At 46.5% G+C, this 16,467-nt stretch overlaps 3 protein-coding genes across 3 annotated transcripts; 2 read left to right on the top strand and 1 right to left on the bottom strand.

The window, feature by feature from the left end:
- The first annotated feature begins 58 nt into the window (after positions 1-58).
- Positions 59-4,179, top strand: LOC115059951 (protein FAM13C-like). Its single transcript, XM_029527714.1, has 11 exons — positions 59-731; positions 930-1,233; positions 1,309-1,450; positions 1,544-1,625; positions 1,720-1,786; positions 1,875-1,995; positions 2,206-2,289; positions 2,548-2,640; positions 2,765-2,982; positions 3,187-3,288; positions 3,376-4,179. The coding sequence occupies exons 1-11, from the start codon at positions 539-541 to the stop codon at positions 3,482-3,484; spliced, it is 1,515 nt and encodes a 504-aa protein (XP_029383574.1). The 5' UTR covers positions 59-538; the 3' UTR covers positions 3,485-4,179.
- Positions 3,714-9,491, bottom strand: asah2 (N-acylsphingosine amidohydrolase 2). The gene is made up of 20 exons (XM_029528338.1): positions 9,371-9,491; positions 8,849-8,979; positions 8,599-8,742; positions 8,064-8,240; positions 7,807-7,934; positions 7,643-7,720; positions 7,437-7,557; positions 7,228-7,353; positions 7,072-7,158; positions 6,766-6,870; positions 6,572-6,653; positions 6,379-6,494; positions 6,190-6,284; positions 5,982-6,021; positions 5,815-5,913; positions 5,619-5,714; positions 5,242-5,391; positions 5,084-5,140; positions 4,863-4,951; positions 3,714-4,667 (listed from the first exon to the last, which is right to left on the bottom strand). The coding sequence occupies exons 1-20, from the start codon at positions 9,489-9,491 to the stop codon at positions 4,472-4,474; spliced, it is 2,238 nt and encodes a 745-aa protein (XP_029384198.1). The 3' UTR covers positions 3,714-4,471.
- Positions 9,492-11,739: 2,248 nt separating this feature from the next.
- LOC115059752 (neoverrucotoxin subunit beta-like) lies at positions 11,740-16,249 on the top strand. The gene is made up of 4 exons (XM_029527412.1): positions 11,740-11,798; positions 11,873-11,972; positions 13,088-14,539; positions 14,668-16,249. The coding sequence occupies exons 2-4, from the start codon at positions 11,882-11,884 to the stop codon at positions 15,207-15,209; spliced, it is 2,085 nt and encodes a 694-aa protein (XP_029383272.1). The 5' UTR covers positions 11,740-11,798; positions 11,873-11,881; the 3' UTR covers positions 15,210-16,249.
- The last annotated feature ends 218 nt before the right edge of the window (positions 16,250-16,467 follow it).

The following is a 16,467-nucleotide window of genomic DNA, read 5'->3' as shown; positions in this document are numbered from 1 at the left end:
AGGGTGAGGTGTCGTCAGAGAGGGAGGGAGCATCATCATCATCATCACAGGACGACAGGATGAACATTCAGAGCTCCTCTGAGCTCAGTCAGTCGGGGAAGGCTAATTCCTGGACACACACAGCCTGACAGATCGAATTGGCACATTTTGAATATTTCCACATTTGCTACACCTGGCTAATCGCTGGAGGACAGAGACACAGCAGCAAAGCAACAAGAGGAAAAAAGGATTGCACTGAACAGTTCAGCTGTATGTGAGGTGGAACGGACTAATTCCTGGAAAGTTTCACCACAGGAATGCATCAAGACTCATCTGACTGGATGGGACCAGGTTAATACTTGGATAGGAACTAAGTGACCTATCCAGTGGATTGGGGGGGGGGGGGGGGTCTAACTCCTGAACAGCTCTGTATAGCTCCACACGTGTTTTACAGACTGGGATCTGGCTACTACCTGGAATCCTTGTCCGACAGCAGTTCTCTGCCGACATTCAGCTCCCTCCTGGGACCAGACTAATCTCTGGATCTGTGTTTCCTGGTATGTTCTGTTTCTGCCTGCAGAGTTCCCTCCTGAAGCTCCAGGCTCTGGAGGTGGAGGGAGGGGGTTCGCTCAGTTCGTCCCCAGAGGAGAGCCCCCCCGGCCTGGGCAGCAAGGAGCAGAAGAGCCCTTGTGGAGGGAGGGAGGGGAAGACGCTGGCTCTATGTCACAGCGCTGATGAAAACAGTCCCCCAGGTAAAGTCCGGTCCATAGTGTGAAGGGGGTGTGGCTGCAGCACTCCCCCTGTACTCCAGGACTTGGTCTGGTCTGGGGCTCCTGAGTCTAAGTGGATCCAGGAGGCTGAGGCTGTCAGTGTAATCACTGACAAAACCTCACAACCCCTGACCCCTGACCCCTCACATTAATACAGTTTCTGTCTAAAACTCTTCACAGAGCTGCTGACGGTCCAGACCCGACCCCCGCCTTCCCCCCGACTCCAGCCGTTAACCAGCATCCGGCAGCCGCCAACGCCTGATGGAGCTCCGCCCCCCAGCCCTCACCACGCCCCATACTCCCCCCCCCAGAGGAGCAGTCCGGGAGGGGAGGGGGGAGGTTGGGGAGGGGGGGGGGCTCTGCTGCAGCTGCTGGCCGGTGGCCCCTCACCCCTCCCCTCCCCTCGGTGCTCCAGCCTCAGTCACAGATTCAACTCTGACCCCGACACGGCGCCATCGCCGCCCTGCAGGCAGCACGCCATCCTGTGAGACACCTGTCTGATCAGCTGACTGTCTGTCTGTCTGTCTTCACCTGTTCACCTCTCTCTCTCTGGATTCAGGTCTCGGGGGCGGGGGGGGAGGGGGGAGGGCTCAGAGGACCTGTGTCCTCCCTCCATCTCCGTCCTCACCAGGCAGATTCAGACCCTGAAGAGAAAAGTCCGCAGGTTTGAGGACCACTTCGAGCAGGAGATGAAGTACAAGGTAAAGCCAGCTGGGGCCGGGACCAAAGTCTCCACTGTCACAGAATCTTTGTCTGGACCCGCTCAGGTGTGTGTGTCTATTTGTGTCTCTCAGCCGTCGCACAATGACAAATACTCGAACCCGGAGATGGTTAGAGTGATGAACGACCTGGCGAAGACTCGGAAACAGCTCAAAGGTCAGGATGACTTCCAGTTCCTCTCAGGAAGTTTGAAACGCGTGTGTCTGTGTGTAGTTTGTAGTGCACATGTAGACTCTGTTTGTTTTTGCAGAGCTGAGACTCAGACAGTCAGTGTTTGAATCAAAGGAGCAGGACTATGGAAACACAAACGCCTGCAGGTAACACAACCTGCACATCCATACCGTGTGTTGTGTTGTCTTTAAGTGTGTGTGTGCGTGTACAGGTGTGTATTGTTGTGTCCTGCAGGTCGGGTTGTGGCCAGCAGGCAGTGCCAGAACACAAACCAACACCCGAGCAAACGGTGGAGTCTCTATTTAGACGCCTGACGGAGAAGAGACGAGCGCTGGGCCTCCCCGACAACATGAAGGTGAGTCTGACAGACACACACAGAAATACCACAAACACATAACAGACACACACAAACATCAAGGCACAGAAGCAAAAACGTCTCTTTCTGCACCAAAGTCTGTTCAGCTTTTTTCTCCAGTTGATTGCAGAAACTGAATGATGAATGTGATTTCCCCTGAAGTGACGGGAACATGACTGTGTGTGTGTGTGTGTGTGTGTGTGTGTGCAGGAGATGACTCAGGCTCAGATGGTTTTGGAGAAGATCACTCTGCAGAAATGTCTTCTGTACTTTGAGAGTCTCCACGGTCGACCGGTGAGTCCTCAGCTTCTGCTCATGTGCTGTAACCATCCACAGCAAGCCCTCCGTCGGCGTCTCACTCTGGATGAAGATAGATGAAAATGGGAAAAATACTTAACTCTATTGTGAAGCTGTTGTTTCTTCTCAGAGTTAAAGAATAAAATCGTCATACAAGCTGATGATGGAATAATGACATTGCCCCTTTGGCTTTTGCTGCTGTACTTTGACATGTCCCTGTCTCGTTACTATGGCGACTGTCTGTGTGTCTTTCAGGGAACCAAACAGGAGAGAAACCTGGTGAAGCCTCTGTACGACAGATACAAGATGATCAAACACTTACTGTGCGTCAGCCCGATCACCACCATTGTGAGACATCATATTACTAATTAACACAAATGGATAACATGTTAAAAAGGTCAAAGGTCAACTTACTGCCACATCATAAGGTCCTAAAACACAGGCGGTAATTCATCTGTTTTCTGTCTCTCAGGAGGAAGAGGATGGTTCCGACGAAGACTCCGTTAGTTCAAGAACGGTGGAGGAGCTTCCTCTCCCGCCTCCTCCCAGGTTGACCCGCCCAGCATCTGGCGAGGAGGACAGTGATCGGGACAGCGACCCGGCCTTTGTGTCCCCGTTGGATGAAGTGAAAACTGTGCACCAACAACCTGCCACCTGCGTCACTACGGCCAACCTGCATGAAGCGTCCAGGTGTGTTCTTCTATACAACACATCAGACTGATTATCACATTACAACCACTAATTGCTTTCATTAACTGTCAGGCATGAATGTTTTATACATGAACACACCTTTACTCCTGAATTCATACTGTATATGAACACGTCTGTTAGTTTGGTCCTCACAGGAAATGTGTTCCTTCTTTAACATTTTCATCTTTTCTCCAACTGAACCAGATATCAGCTGCTGCAGAGTCTGCGTGAAACCAGAGCAGAAAAGAAGACCAGGAGGAAAGTTCTCCGAGAGTTTGAGGACCAGTTTTACCGTCAGACTGGAAGGTGAGTGACACGTTTCCTTTTTTTCACGTTTTTTCCGTCATCGTTCTTCTTCTAGGTTCTGACGTGTCTTCTTGTGCTTCTGGACAGAATCTGCCAAAAAGAAGATCGCACTCCAATGAAGGAGGAATACCAGGAATACAAACAGCTCAAAGCCAAACTGCGTCTGCTGGAGGTTCTCCTCAGCAAAACAATGTGAGGAGACACGTCTCTGAACGTCCACCAGCAGCTTAATTCAGTTTGTCTCAATGCTTCGGCTACAAACTCAACATTTGTACAAAGTGTAGATTTCCAGCAGAGTTTTAGAAAGTGTGAAGAGAGACGTGTTCATGTGCTGCAGTAAAAAAAAGCTTTGTATCACTTGATTTATCCAGTATGGAGGGAAAGTGAAACTGATATCTTCTGAAAGATTTAATGCCACAGGAACCTTCAATCTGTCAGAAGATCTGCTGACAGATTTACAAGAAAATGGAAGTATACAGAAAATCAGTTTGACAACAAATCACTCGTGGCCCAGAGCACATCAGGTCTGGGTTCAACCTCTGGATGAGGAGAACGACATCCGGATCTGCTTCAGAGCACTTTATGCTGAAAAAGAGAATTTATTTCCATCCAGAGTCCAGTTAATATTCAACACAGTCTGAAAAACACGAGAACTGTAAATAATTTGTGAATGTTTTGGGAAAGGGCTCAACAACCAAACTTCATGGACCTGGACTGAGTTTCCTGTCTGATCATGTCGAGGAGGCGTTTCTAGGAAGTGATGTCATTAGATTGTGTGTCTGATGGGACAGTCTGTGGTCGGCTGTTGATGGACAGTTGAACTTGGGGATGATAAATTCTCTGTGTTGTGTTATTCTGATTTCGATACAAACAGATTTAAATACATATTTTTGATATTGAAAAGAAACTGATCTTTCATTTTTCTTCAGCTGAGTCCGATCTCCAGCTTTAATATTGAGAATGAAAATGATTGGCTGCCACTGGCCACAGCCCTGAATCAGCCAACCACTGCAGACAGATGGTGCTCATCCAATACAAACCTAATGTCAGCTGTGCTAACAAACGCAGAACTATCTGAAACATTCAAAATCATAATTAATTTCTTGGCGATTTATTTGGTTTATTTTTGACTCATTTTAACTTTTACAAACGTGGCTGGCCTGATGAGAAACTGATGATTTCACTAATAATAGAAACTTGCGGCGACTCTGAAGATGTCGGACACGCCTTCATATGGTGTGATGACGGGTTGAAGGCCATTCATCTGTTTGTGGTGTCCGAAGTGTCTGATCCTGTACGAGGCGTTCGGGGCCGTCAGGGGAATGAACCACTCCACTGTAGCATTGCTGCGCCGGTTTGATCCCTTCAGCCAGTGAAACCTGCAGCAGACCGCATTCAGTCTTCATTCTGTCAACACGGTAAACTCAGACCAACTTTTCTGAGATCAGAAAATAACAGACTAATCCCAGAGACTTAGATGGCTCGGCCTCTGAAGGAGGAATTTGAGTTAATTTCTACTAAACTCTCTGACGTTTATGCGCAACAGTGTTTTGTTGTGTGTTTCACAAACCTACCTCGTCTCCCATGATGCATCAGTGTGAACTACCTCCCAGCTTTCTGTTACGTTGTTGTAAATCTCCACAGTCACAAAGGTTTTATCCCGCTGAAGTGAAGAAGATTGAGGAGGTTAGTGAGGAAGGATGGAACCAAACAGACAAATAAAAAAAGACAGAAACAAACTGAAAAAAAAACCAACAGACAAACAGACAAATAAACAAAGAAGCAGTTTTCTCACAACGTCTCCTGAATTTCGGGGGTTTCCTGCTACAAATGTAACGGAGACGACTTCACCCTGAAAAACAGACAACAGTACGGTGTGTTCACCCAGTAACAGGAAGGCTTTCAAACATCAGATCAGGGATGATGGGGTCCATAAGACCTGGGGCAGTCTACCTGTCTGTAGACCGGGTACACCTGCTGCAGGACGTCTCCAAAGCTGGCGTTGGCCGGTTTTCCGTCCACAGAGGCTGCAGGCAGCAGGTTGAAGAGGTTCTTGGTGAAGAAAGGAGGCTGTGGTCCGACGGGCAGCTCAGACACTTGGTCCTGAAAAACACAGAGCCCACACGACGATGAAGAAAACATCTAAACAATGCAGCCATTGAGAAGAGGTAGGGGGCGGTGCTACTGGCTGAATGGGTGCACACAGAAGGTCAGATCCACCTTCTACTCCATAAACGGCTTCTGCTGGTTTCAAAAACCAAGATGGCTGACTGACAAGTTAGAAATCAGCAGTTCCCAGAAGTGATGTCACTGAGGGTTAAAGGTCACACCTGTGCGATGGCTCGGGCCAGGCCTCGGTACTTTTGTATGTACGCACTGAGCGTGTGTGGACCGTAGATGGTGGACGCTCCTTCGTAGCGTTGAACCTGTCGAACATCAGACTCAGATCACATGACTCGGCCGGTGCAGCATCTTGACCATCAGCTCTGAACACTTCAGTTCCAATGAGCCTTTGCTGTCCCGTACCTGGTACTCCTCGTAGGTGGTGATGTAGTGAGTGTACATATTACTGAGGCCGGCGATCACGACCTCCGTGTCCCTGAACGCCTCATTAGACTGCAGCTCCTGATGGACAGGAAGGACGTCAGCTGACAGGAAGCAGACGTGGTGTCCTCATGTGTGTTGGTGCTCACCTGTTTCACAGCTTCTCTCAGCCTCCGGCCCGACATTGTCCTGTCGACCAGAACAGAGCCACACTGTCACCTCTACGCCTGCTGAGGGGGCGGGGCATGTTTGCATGCCACAAAACTGGTTTTATTGGCTTTTATTCAGTTCTGATGGGCTGCTTTTAAAATCTGTTTGTTTATGTTCATATTATTGTTGTGTTGTTGTTGTTCTTACGTGATCTCTCCTGGAACGGCAACGACAGCGACAGATCCGATGGTGATGATCTGAACATCCACAATCTGAGGGTGCCACGGCAGAGGCCAGTTCATCTACAGGGACGGATCAGGAACAGATCAGGGACAGATCACTGACAGGACAGGGACAGATCAGGAACAGATCAGGGACAAGTCTGTGGATCATCACCTCCCCGGTGCTGAACAGGATTGGTTTGGGATGATGACATTCCTGTGTCTCATTGGACGGAGCACCGACAAGAGCGTCTCTGATCCCGTCCCAGAATGGGTCTCCATCCACAGCGCCTTCATATAAAGAGACTGACAGTTATTTACCTCACACCAGGAGACACAACAGACACACAGAATCAGAGTAAAATCACCCTGAGTAAAGTTGAGATCTCCCCCTCCGTCTATTGTTCCTGCTGCAAAACTGTGACCAAGAGCCGGTTTACAGGTCCTGACCTGAGACACAGACAGACAGACACACACAGATTGAAATGTGAAGTAAACTAACAAAGTGAATGAAAATGTTTTCATCATGAAACTGTTTCTAGTCTCGGATTCTGTTACTGACTGTGTGTGTGTTGTTGATCTGGACAGTGACGTCCGTCATGTTGACCCACTGATGAGCAGAATGAAGGAAACCTGTCAGCTCCTCCACGGCGTTAGCATACAGCTCCTGTAGGGGGAAGACAACCCATCATGATGTTGTCATGGTAACAACACCGTCCTGACCAATGACACTGACACTGACTGACAGACAGAGCGTCAGACAGACAGTCGAACAGACAGACGGACAGACAGTCAGACAGACAGTCAGTCAGACAGACAGTCAGTCAGACAGACAGACAGACAGTCAGTCAGACAGACAGACAGGTACCTTGGCCTTCCTGTAGATGTTGTGTCCAATGATCTTCGTGCTCTCAAACATGTCGTTTCCGGGTCCAAAGGCCTGGCACATCTTAGTCTGTCAGACACACACAGTTTACTGCCGCTGCTTGGAGTGTGTGTGTGTGTGTGTGTGTGTGTATCTCACCCCTCCTACAGGACAGGAACTGTTCAGGTAGTCACAGGGCAGTCCAGTGTTCACACAGTGAGGTCCTCTGGTGTTTGGACTGACATCACCCAGATTACTGGAGGAGAAACCAGCAACGAAACCTCCCTGAGACACACAGTGATGCGGAATTTCAGCAATTGTGGGCTCCATGGTCCTAAGCTGGACATATTCTGGTCCTGAGGTCTCACCTGTCCAGGAAGTTCTCCAGGGTTCTTGTCCTGCTCCAACAGGTAGGAGGCGAAGCCCATGTTATCACTGCTCACCATCCTGTTGGTGTAATTCATGCTGACGGCGTGAACGGCGAACCAGCTGAGGAGGCACAGAGTGTTAGCGTTAGCGTGTTAGCTCAGAGGGGCTGAGTGGTCCAGTCCCATCCAGTCATCATCTGTGTCACCTGATCATACCAATCCCGTCTCCATCCAGGTCGGTGAACTTCAGCACCGTCATCTGTTTGTCAGTGTTCGACTTGTACCTGATCACATCGATAAAACTGATCAATAATCAAACGGAGTGATGAACACCACGCCTGTAAATAGGATGAAAGATCAATCATGTGACCTGAGTCTCTCGTCCTCTGGGTTGTTCAGGTATGAGTGGGGGCTTCTGTTCAGGCTGCTGTCCTCCAGATCCCCCCTGCTCCTGAAGATCCTGCCAGGCCTCATCTGACTGTGGGCTCTGTCTATACTCTGGATCAGTGATCAGTTAATATCTGAAACTGTCAGTGTCTGACAGGAACATGTGTGTTGTTGTGTTTGACTGGATAACACACTGAATACAAAACAAGGACACACAGACACACACACTGAAAGGCAGACCTTGACGATGCCGTTGACTAGCGGCTGTATGGCAGACTTGATGTATCCTTTGCTGCTGATCATGAACAGGGTGAACTGGAAGTATCCGGCCGGTCCACAGTGAGTGTGAGTCCCGCTGAGCAGAACGTTGTCCTGCCGGTACAGACCTCCATACTTCAGCTCCAGCGCCTGCAGAACCTGAACACACACAGAGGCCAGAGGTCAGAGGTCAGAGCATCACCCTCACACTGTGATGGAACAGTGAGGGACAAAGAGACAACAGGAAGAAACACGTGACCTCCCAGGACTGAAGGTGGCAGCTGGTTCCACAGAAGAGGAGACGAGCTGCTACAGGAGAAATATGATGACTATTATTAATACTAATACTAATACAGCAACTTTGTGTGTGGATCCATCTGTGAATGTGGGTGTTAGTGTGCCACTGTGTGTGTATGTATGTGTGTGTGTGTGTGCCCGTGTCTTTTACTAAACACGTGTTAATAGATATCAGCAGTAAGAAAAATGACCAAAGCAGTGTCTCTGTGTGTTTGTCCACCTCTAGTCGAAGTCTCTGTGATATCATGCCCACGTCGACGGTCACAAACACGACTCTTCTCTTCCCGTCGTCAATGATGAAGGCTCTGCTGTACAGGCGAGTGTGTATACCTGCAGCCGTCTGCTGAGGGTTAGCATAGCCCATCTACACACACACACACACACAGAGGTGTCAGGTTAGACCTATCAGCTGGTCATCAAACAGGAAGTGAGGAGCCCCCGATCAGTGTGGGGAGGGCTGTGGTTCTGACCAGAGGGATCTCAGCAGGTGGCCCGGTGCAGTCAGCCCGGCCCACTCCGATCAGATACGGTGTGTGTGGACGGGGGGTCGATCCTGGACTGGGGGGGACGGTCGGGTCCAGACTGGGGTGGGCGGTCAGATCTGGATTGGGAGGGGCGGTCGTTTTGGGATCTGACGGGAAAACAGACATGTTCATCCAAACATTTGGTTGATTTGACTGAAACATACGGGACTGATCCAGACTTTGAGAGCTCAGCCTCTGAAGGAGACGTCTGATTGGCTGATACATCACCCACCGGAGCCAATGGGAGCGTCCGATGTAGAGCGATGACTCTGGACATGTTTTTTTGGACCCTCTTTAAGTATCTCAGTTTATTCTTTTATCTTTATCAATGGTTTTATTTTTGTTTTATGCCCTTCAGTGCATTGTGTGTTACTCTGTTGTACTAAAATGATTTTATACATAAAGATTGATCGATTTATTGCAGCTTGGATTGGAAACATGCAGTGTGCGTGTGTCTGTGTGTGCTACCTTTGTGTGTGGCCATCAGTGTGATCAGCGTCACGCACACAGCTGTCATGAGGATGAACATGGTGACCAGCGACGCCTCCAGTGTGGAGAGTCCACAACATGCTGGCTTCTTGGCAGCCATCTTGTCTCTCAGTGTGGAGAGAAACTGTGGAGGTGTTTAAAAACTTTATTTAAATGAACAAATGAACAGACGTGGACAGTGACAACTGGGCTTAACCTCCCCACATATTAACAGCCATCTCAAAGCGAGTATGTCAGAGTGACATACTCTGTCATAAAAGAAAATGTCACTTTGTCTCAAAGGTCATTTAGATTTTCCCTCAGATTCAAGTTTTTCATCTAAATTCTATAAAATATCAGTCAGAAAGACCAAACCACCGCTTTGACTTTCTGAAACCAAAAACATGACGTGTGGGTTTATATAACTATGACCAAAACAGCCGTTGAAGCAGGGCGTCTATCTGTTGCCAGGGTGATGGGCACTTCCTGTTTCCCAGGGAGTATAAAGTACGTCCTGATCTGACTACAGTTGATCCCACCTTCAATAAAAGTTCCCTGAGAGGCGAACTGGACCTGGATGGAAACTTAAAGTGAGAGAGCGGAGGGGTCAGTTTGAGATTGGGCCTCACACAAACAAGTCCTGAACAGTCCAGTTCCAGATCAGTCTGGTTCAGGATAAATCCCTCAGTCCTGTTTAGAATCAGTCCAGTTCAGTATCAGTCCCTCGGTCTAGTTCAGGACTTTAGACTGCAGTCTCTATTCCATGTTACTAACGTCCAACAGGACAACAGAAGTCCATGAGACAGACGGAGCAGCACTGACCTGGAGTGTGTTTCTCCTGAGGTACAGTCTGATCCGGGACTCAACCTCAGACCTGAATCCAGCTTGGACAAATCAGAACCTGCATGAAGTGGACAGGACGATACGCACCTTCAGCCCGGACTGTTGTCTTGGTGTGTCTGAGGTGTGTTTTACAGCAGCTCAGCTGTTATCAGACCGATAACCAAAGAGGACGCTCCAAAGGTCTCCAGTCCTGATCCGGAACCTGATACAGGTAGACCCAATTCTCCAATGAGTCTAGAGACATCAAATCCAGCCAACCTGTGTTGGCTGCACTTCATTCTTCACCTTGATCAGGTTAAATGTCTTGAAGGTGCACCTCATCCTCTGCTCGGACATGTCCATTAAATCCATGCGAGACGTTTCATTTTCCACAACGACTGGTATCCAGCAGTCCTGAGGTCTGTGGTCCGATCCTGATTCCTCCAGTCCACATGTCCAAGTGTCTCTGTGACTGGGAGACAAATACTGTCCATAGACCTGGACAGAAGTTAGACTATTGAAGTCTATGGGAAATTGTCCCTCCTCCTCCTCAGTAAATGTTTTCCTGATGAGTTTATGGTCTGTAGGACAGACAGGGTCCAGAGGCCTTGTCTCTGTCCATGCGTCAATATGAGAGTCAAGTCATCAGGACCTGCTCTGACGCCTAACAAGTCAGAACAATAAGTAGAAGACATCTGGGTGCCAGGGAAGAGAACTACATCACACACACACACACACACACACAGTGCTGCACATTGACTATGGTTGAAGTTCAAGATGAGGGTGAAGGCTCTCCACACAACACACACACATAACCTGTCTTAGGTATAAGAAGCATGTCACATGTTTTTATGGTGGTTCTGTCTCTAACTACGTTGTTAGTAGGGCTGACGTGAATAAAGAGATTCCCCATCTGACACCTGTGTCCGGACAACCTGATTTCCTCCTTTCCACCACAACAGGTCTCAGTCTGAAATACAACATGATGTTAATTTTTAAAATGAAGCTCCATGTGGAGGGAAATTGTAGTGAAACAGTACAGGAAATAAAAACCAAAAACAACAACAGACTCTTCCAGAGAAAATTCTGCGGAGGTCAATGTTTTCAGGAACAGCTGATCCAACAAACCTCACTGTCAACTCAGATCTTCACAGGAACGATGACGGTAGATCAGATAAACGGCTCTTAATAAAATCGAGTCAGGCAGGTTATGTAAATCTTTGGTATAAAGTCAGACAACTATGACCGTGAAAGGAAATTATCACAAAACTAACTTCATTTGTATCTGAACATGAATAAAGAAGCTGCTGTAAAGCTGATATCTGGAGCAGGTATCAGGGTTTCTGAGTTTCCTCTGAAGAGAAGAATCAACATCCTCAGTGTCAGAGCAACTGATAAAGGCCTGAAACCGTACAGGAAATAAAAACCAAAAACAAAGACAGACTTCCAGAGAAAATTCCTACCTGAGGTGGAGTTGATGTCGCATTGTGGGAGGATTCAACCAACAGGATATAAACCTGAGGAACGGTGAAGAGCATCAGACTGGAGCTCCAGTTAGACACCCAGAAGACAAAGACGACTCAGCCGCTTCACAGTCCTCCACCAGGTGAGGCCTTTTGTGGAGTTTCTGTCTCTGTGTGTGGGGTAGATTTGGACACTGATCCATGTTTCTTCACTCAGGTCGAAGACATGTCCGCTGGTCAGATGTTGGTTGCTGCCTTGGGCCGACCTTTCTCCCTCGGGATATTGTATGATGCTCACAAGGATCAGCTGATCCCAGGTAAGTAGTGATAAAAGTGTGTTCCTCGTCGATGCACTCTGATGATGGGTGGCAGGAGGGGGGCTCTCCTCATTAAGTTCAAAATCCTCGTTTGTGTTAACCGTCCCTTCCAGGGATGGGTCCTGGTGTTTGACAGTACTTCACTGCAGCATCCTTTCTGCTTTTCAAATTTATGTAGAACTGTCCCTCAGCTTCAGTCATGTTTTGTATCTTTAAGTCCAGATCTTTAGCTTTATAGTCTCCTACATTTCCCTCCAAATCCTAATATACCCTCAAATTCAATGGAGCCAACCTGATTCCAGGTCTTTGGAACACTTCTCCTGTTTCTCTGAGTTTCAGTATTTACTTTCTGGCTAAGACACCCATGACAGCTCACAGTGTCACACCCAGGTTGCTGGAGCATGTTCTGGGAGCTTTCACATTTAGATCACCACCTATTTAACTGGATCCAGCACTTCCTCATCTTTACGTCATATCTAGGCTAAATAAATGTTTGTGTGGTTCCCTATTTAATATTATCTGTCCTGCTACTGTTTAATTCCTATCGAAGGTGCATGAAAATTCCTTGTTTTCCATCTGATCCTCAGAGAGGGACATATACAAACTAAGATGACCATTAAGGTGTCAGGAGAAATAAATTGTTCTTTAAATTAGAAACAAAGCAGAAGGTAACAGTAGATAAGAGATGAAAACATAAACATCCAGGTTTAGTTCCTTCTTTAAAATGCATCCTGACTGATGAACATCAGGAACTCATTTCGATTGTCATTAACTGTCTCCTCTGTAGACTGAGCGGTTCCTTAGATCAAGGTGTTCTTTTTTTTTTTTTTTTTTTAAATCAAGTCTTCCATATTTTTAATTTCCTGTTATGAGACATTCAGGGACTTCGTTGACTTCCTGTTCCCAAAGTCACTGGCATACAAAAATCTCATGAAAAACTGAATTCTTGAGTGTGTTAGTTTAGTTTTTTCTAAGTTATAGATGGTCTCTAAAGGTTTCATGATGACATAAAATAGTGGTATTTTGTCATCTGAATATAAAATCTTTGTCTTTTTCCACCACTAGACAAAAAAATTGTAATTTTCCAAGATGTTTTTCTGTTTTTCTGTCTACAGGTGTAACTCTGTGGAATAAGGAAACTATTGATAAGAACACAGAAGAGCTGCCTCAGCAGTCAAGCCAATATCAAATCACTGCCTCCGACTCCCTGGAATCCAAGGCCTCTCTGCTGGATATCGAAGCCTCCCTGAAGGCCAGTTTCATGGGTGGTCTGGTTGAGGTTGGAGGATCGGCCAAGTATCTGAATGATAGAAAGAGTTCCAACAAACAGAGCAGGGTGACATTCCAGTACAAAGCTACCACTGTCCACAAACAACTGATGATGACTCATCTCATCAACACCAAGATGGAGGAAAGTCATGCCAAAAATGGAGCAACACATGTGGTCACAAACATCCTGTACGGGGCCAACGCTTTCTTTGTGTTTGACAGCGAGAAGTCAGATGAAAGCAGCCACCAGAACATTGAGGGCAGCATGGAGGCTGTGGTGAGGAAGATCCCAATGTTAGATATTGAAGCCAGCGCTAAGGTGAAGCTCACTGATGAAGAAAAACATCTGACTGACAAATTGTCCTGCAAATTTTACGGCGATTTCATCCTTAAAAACAACACTATGACATTCGAAGGCTCAGTGGAGATGTACCGTCAGCTCCCTAATATGCTGAAGGGGAACGGTGTCCCCTTGAAGGTTTGGTTGACTCCACTAAAGACCCTGATCCCAACAGCCCCCCAGGTGTACGATGATATCTGCATCAGTCTCCAAGGGAAAGTGGAAAACACTTTTGAACATTTGAGGGAAATCGAAGTGAGATGCAACGACTGTCTGGAAGAAAAAGTAGTTCAGACTTTTCCGCAGCTCTTCAAGTTAAAGTTGATGCGCTTTAAAAGCCTTTGTGCCGAATACACTGCTACGCTTCAGCACACCATGAGAGAGAAGTTTCCATTAATCCGAGCAGGTAAAGAAGACTACAGCTCAGTGGAAAAACTCTTAGACAAAATGGAGGAGTCACAATGCAGCTGCAAAAACTTAAACCACTGGCTGGAAAAGGAAGAAGAAAAAATCAGCGCTGTGAAGTTCTGTGTGGAGTTGAAGGGAGTGGAGATGCTGCCCAGACACTCAACCCTGGACAGAAATCAGCCGATAAACCTCCGAGCAGAAAACGTCCTGTGCTTTTTTTTCAACTCCCCAGAAAGCACCGACCACTGCCTGGAACAGATGGGTGCCTGCCTGCATTCACAAGACTGGCCGAAAGTCTCTCCACCAACAGAGGACCATTGTGATGACTCCTTCAACAAGATTAATGAGAAACTAAGAATCTTCCGTGGCCTGGTCGAAGGTCTGAGTGACAGCAGCAGGTTCCATTTCCTGGTGACTGTTGAACCTAACGAGAAATATAAAGGAGCAACAATCTACCACTACAGAGACAGCAGGCTGGTCTCCAAAGACTTTTCTATACCGCCCGTCCCTGATGTGGAGAAGGTGACCGACAAACAAGATCTAATCTGGTGTAAGTTAGGGGTTAAAGTGGTAACCTCAACCAGGACTGTATCCCCTGTCCTCAGAAAGAGCATGATGATGTTTGTGCTGTTGTTACCTGTTGTGGTGGTGATGATGATGTCTTGGTCTCTCCATCAGATGCCACACACCTAACCCTGGACCCTGACACCATGAATGGCTGGCTGAGTCTGTCTGACGACAACAAAAAGGCCACAGTTGGATCCTGGCAGGAGTACCCCGAGCTGCCTCAGAGGTTTGAAAAGGACATTTACCAGGTTCTGTGCACTAGGCCGCTCAATGAGAAGCATTACTGGGAGGTGAAGCTGTCCGAGGGCTCCAACAGACTTGGCGTGGGCTTGATGTACAAGAAAAAGGGAGGTCCAAACAATGAATTTGGTATAAAGGAGTCGTCGTGGTATTTTGGTATCACTGACGACAACTATCTGACCATGCAAGTTAGCGGTCATAGGAAGACCATGAACATGCCCAGGGGGGATTGCAATCGGCTCGCTGTGTTTCTAGATTATCCTGGTGGAACCTTGAGTTTTTACAAGGTCACTCCATACAGCCTGGCTCACCTCTACACCTTCAGAGAGAACTTCGATAAAACTCGGGCCCTTTACACAGGTTTCTACATCTATAACACAAACAACTATGCTGCCCTGTGCACTGATCTGTAGACGACTCAGCTCATCAGTTTGTATTTCAAACTGTTGATCCTTCATTTATTTAATAATCTCAACAGATTAAACAGTCAAGATTCTTTCAATTACCTGCAGCTTTCGTTTCCTATTTTATCATAACAAACAAAAACACATGAACACATCAGGAACCTTTAAAAGTGTCATCAAACACAGTGTAACCTTTTAGCTCCACTTTGGTCTCAAACAGCCCTTAGAAATAAAACAAAAGCTTTTAAACATTTTTGTTGTGTCCTCTTTAAATCTCCTGATGAAACTGCTGGTTTGAAGCCTCCAGTTTGTAATTTTACGGTCAGCCATCTTGGCTTTTGACACCAGTAGAAACGCTCTGTGAAGGTGGAGCTGAGGACGACTGACGGACTGACTGAGTCCAGGTCCAGGTTTAGAGACCTGAATATGTGTTTGTGTTTACTTTGTTGTGTTGTTGATTCATTATATTTCTACATTATCAGAGAATCACCTGATTTTGCTTCAGTTAAAGTTTGTGTTATTTTACTAATCATGAGGGAAAAGGGTTCATTACAATAACTGATGAATTAATCAACATTTATCAAAATAATGTGAGCTGTTCCGACAGAATTTATGACTTCCACCTTTAAGATTTGTGCATTTTGTTTGTTAAAGTATCGATCCCAAAGATCTGAATTCCACATGCTTGAACACACGTTTGAGTTTGTTGTGTTGTGGCTCCTGTTCCTGTTCCTCTGTGACATAACAAGAAAGCAGATGTAACTGATCAGTCATTGACAGCTGATCAATCAGTGACCAGAAAAAAAGCTGTAACATCGAGACATCTGGAAATATTTTACCATTAAAATTTTGTGTGCTGTTTTTTTTTTTTTTTCTTTAAGTAAAGAATTCCTCTCAGGAAACCTGGTCCTTGTTCCTCTGGTAGCATCTTCTGAGACCGAGTCAAAGCTACCAGACCCAAATCCATCATTGTCTCATTGTGTTGTTAACTGACTGAACTGAAGTCATTTTGTGTAACATTAACAACTGCTGGGCTCAATAAACTGAATCCTGAGAGAAATATTATGATTCACTTTGATTTATTCCTGAACTGTTGTCTTCCATATTTCTATCATGTTATTTATTATCTGTAAAACAATAACTATTAATCTTCAAATTCATGTAATATCTAAAGTCGATGAAACTGTCTGTCAAAGACAACTTTACTATTATTCATCCCATTCATCCCTCTAAGTTCTATTTATTTACTTTAAATCTATTTAGTACA

Source organism: Echeneis naucrates, chromosome 19 (assembly GCF_900963305.1).
Source record: "Echeneis naucrates chromosome 19, fEcheNa1.1, whole genome shotgun sequence".
Classification (NCBI taxonomy): domain Eukaryota; kingdom Metazoa; phylum Chordata; class Actinopteri; order Carangiformes; family Echeneidae; genus Echeneis; species Echeneis naucrates.
Note: the sequence above shows the minus strand (reverse complement) of the source record. Positions and strands in the feature narration are given on the sequence as shown.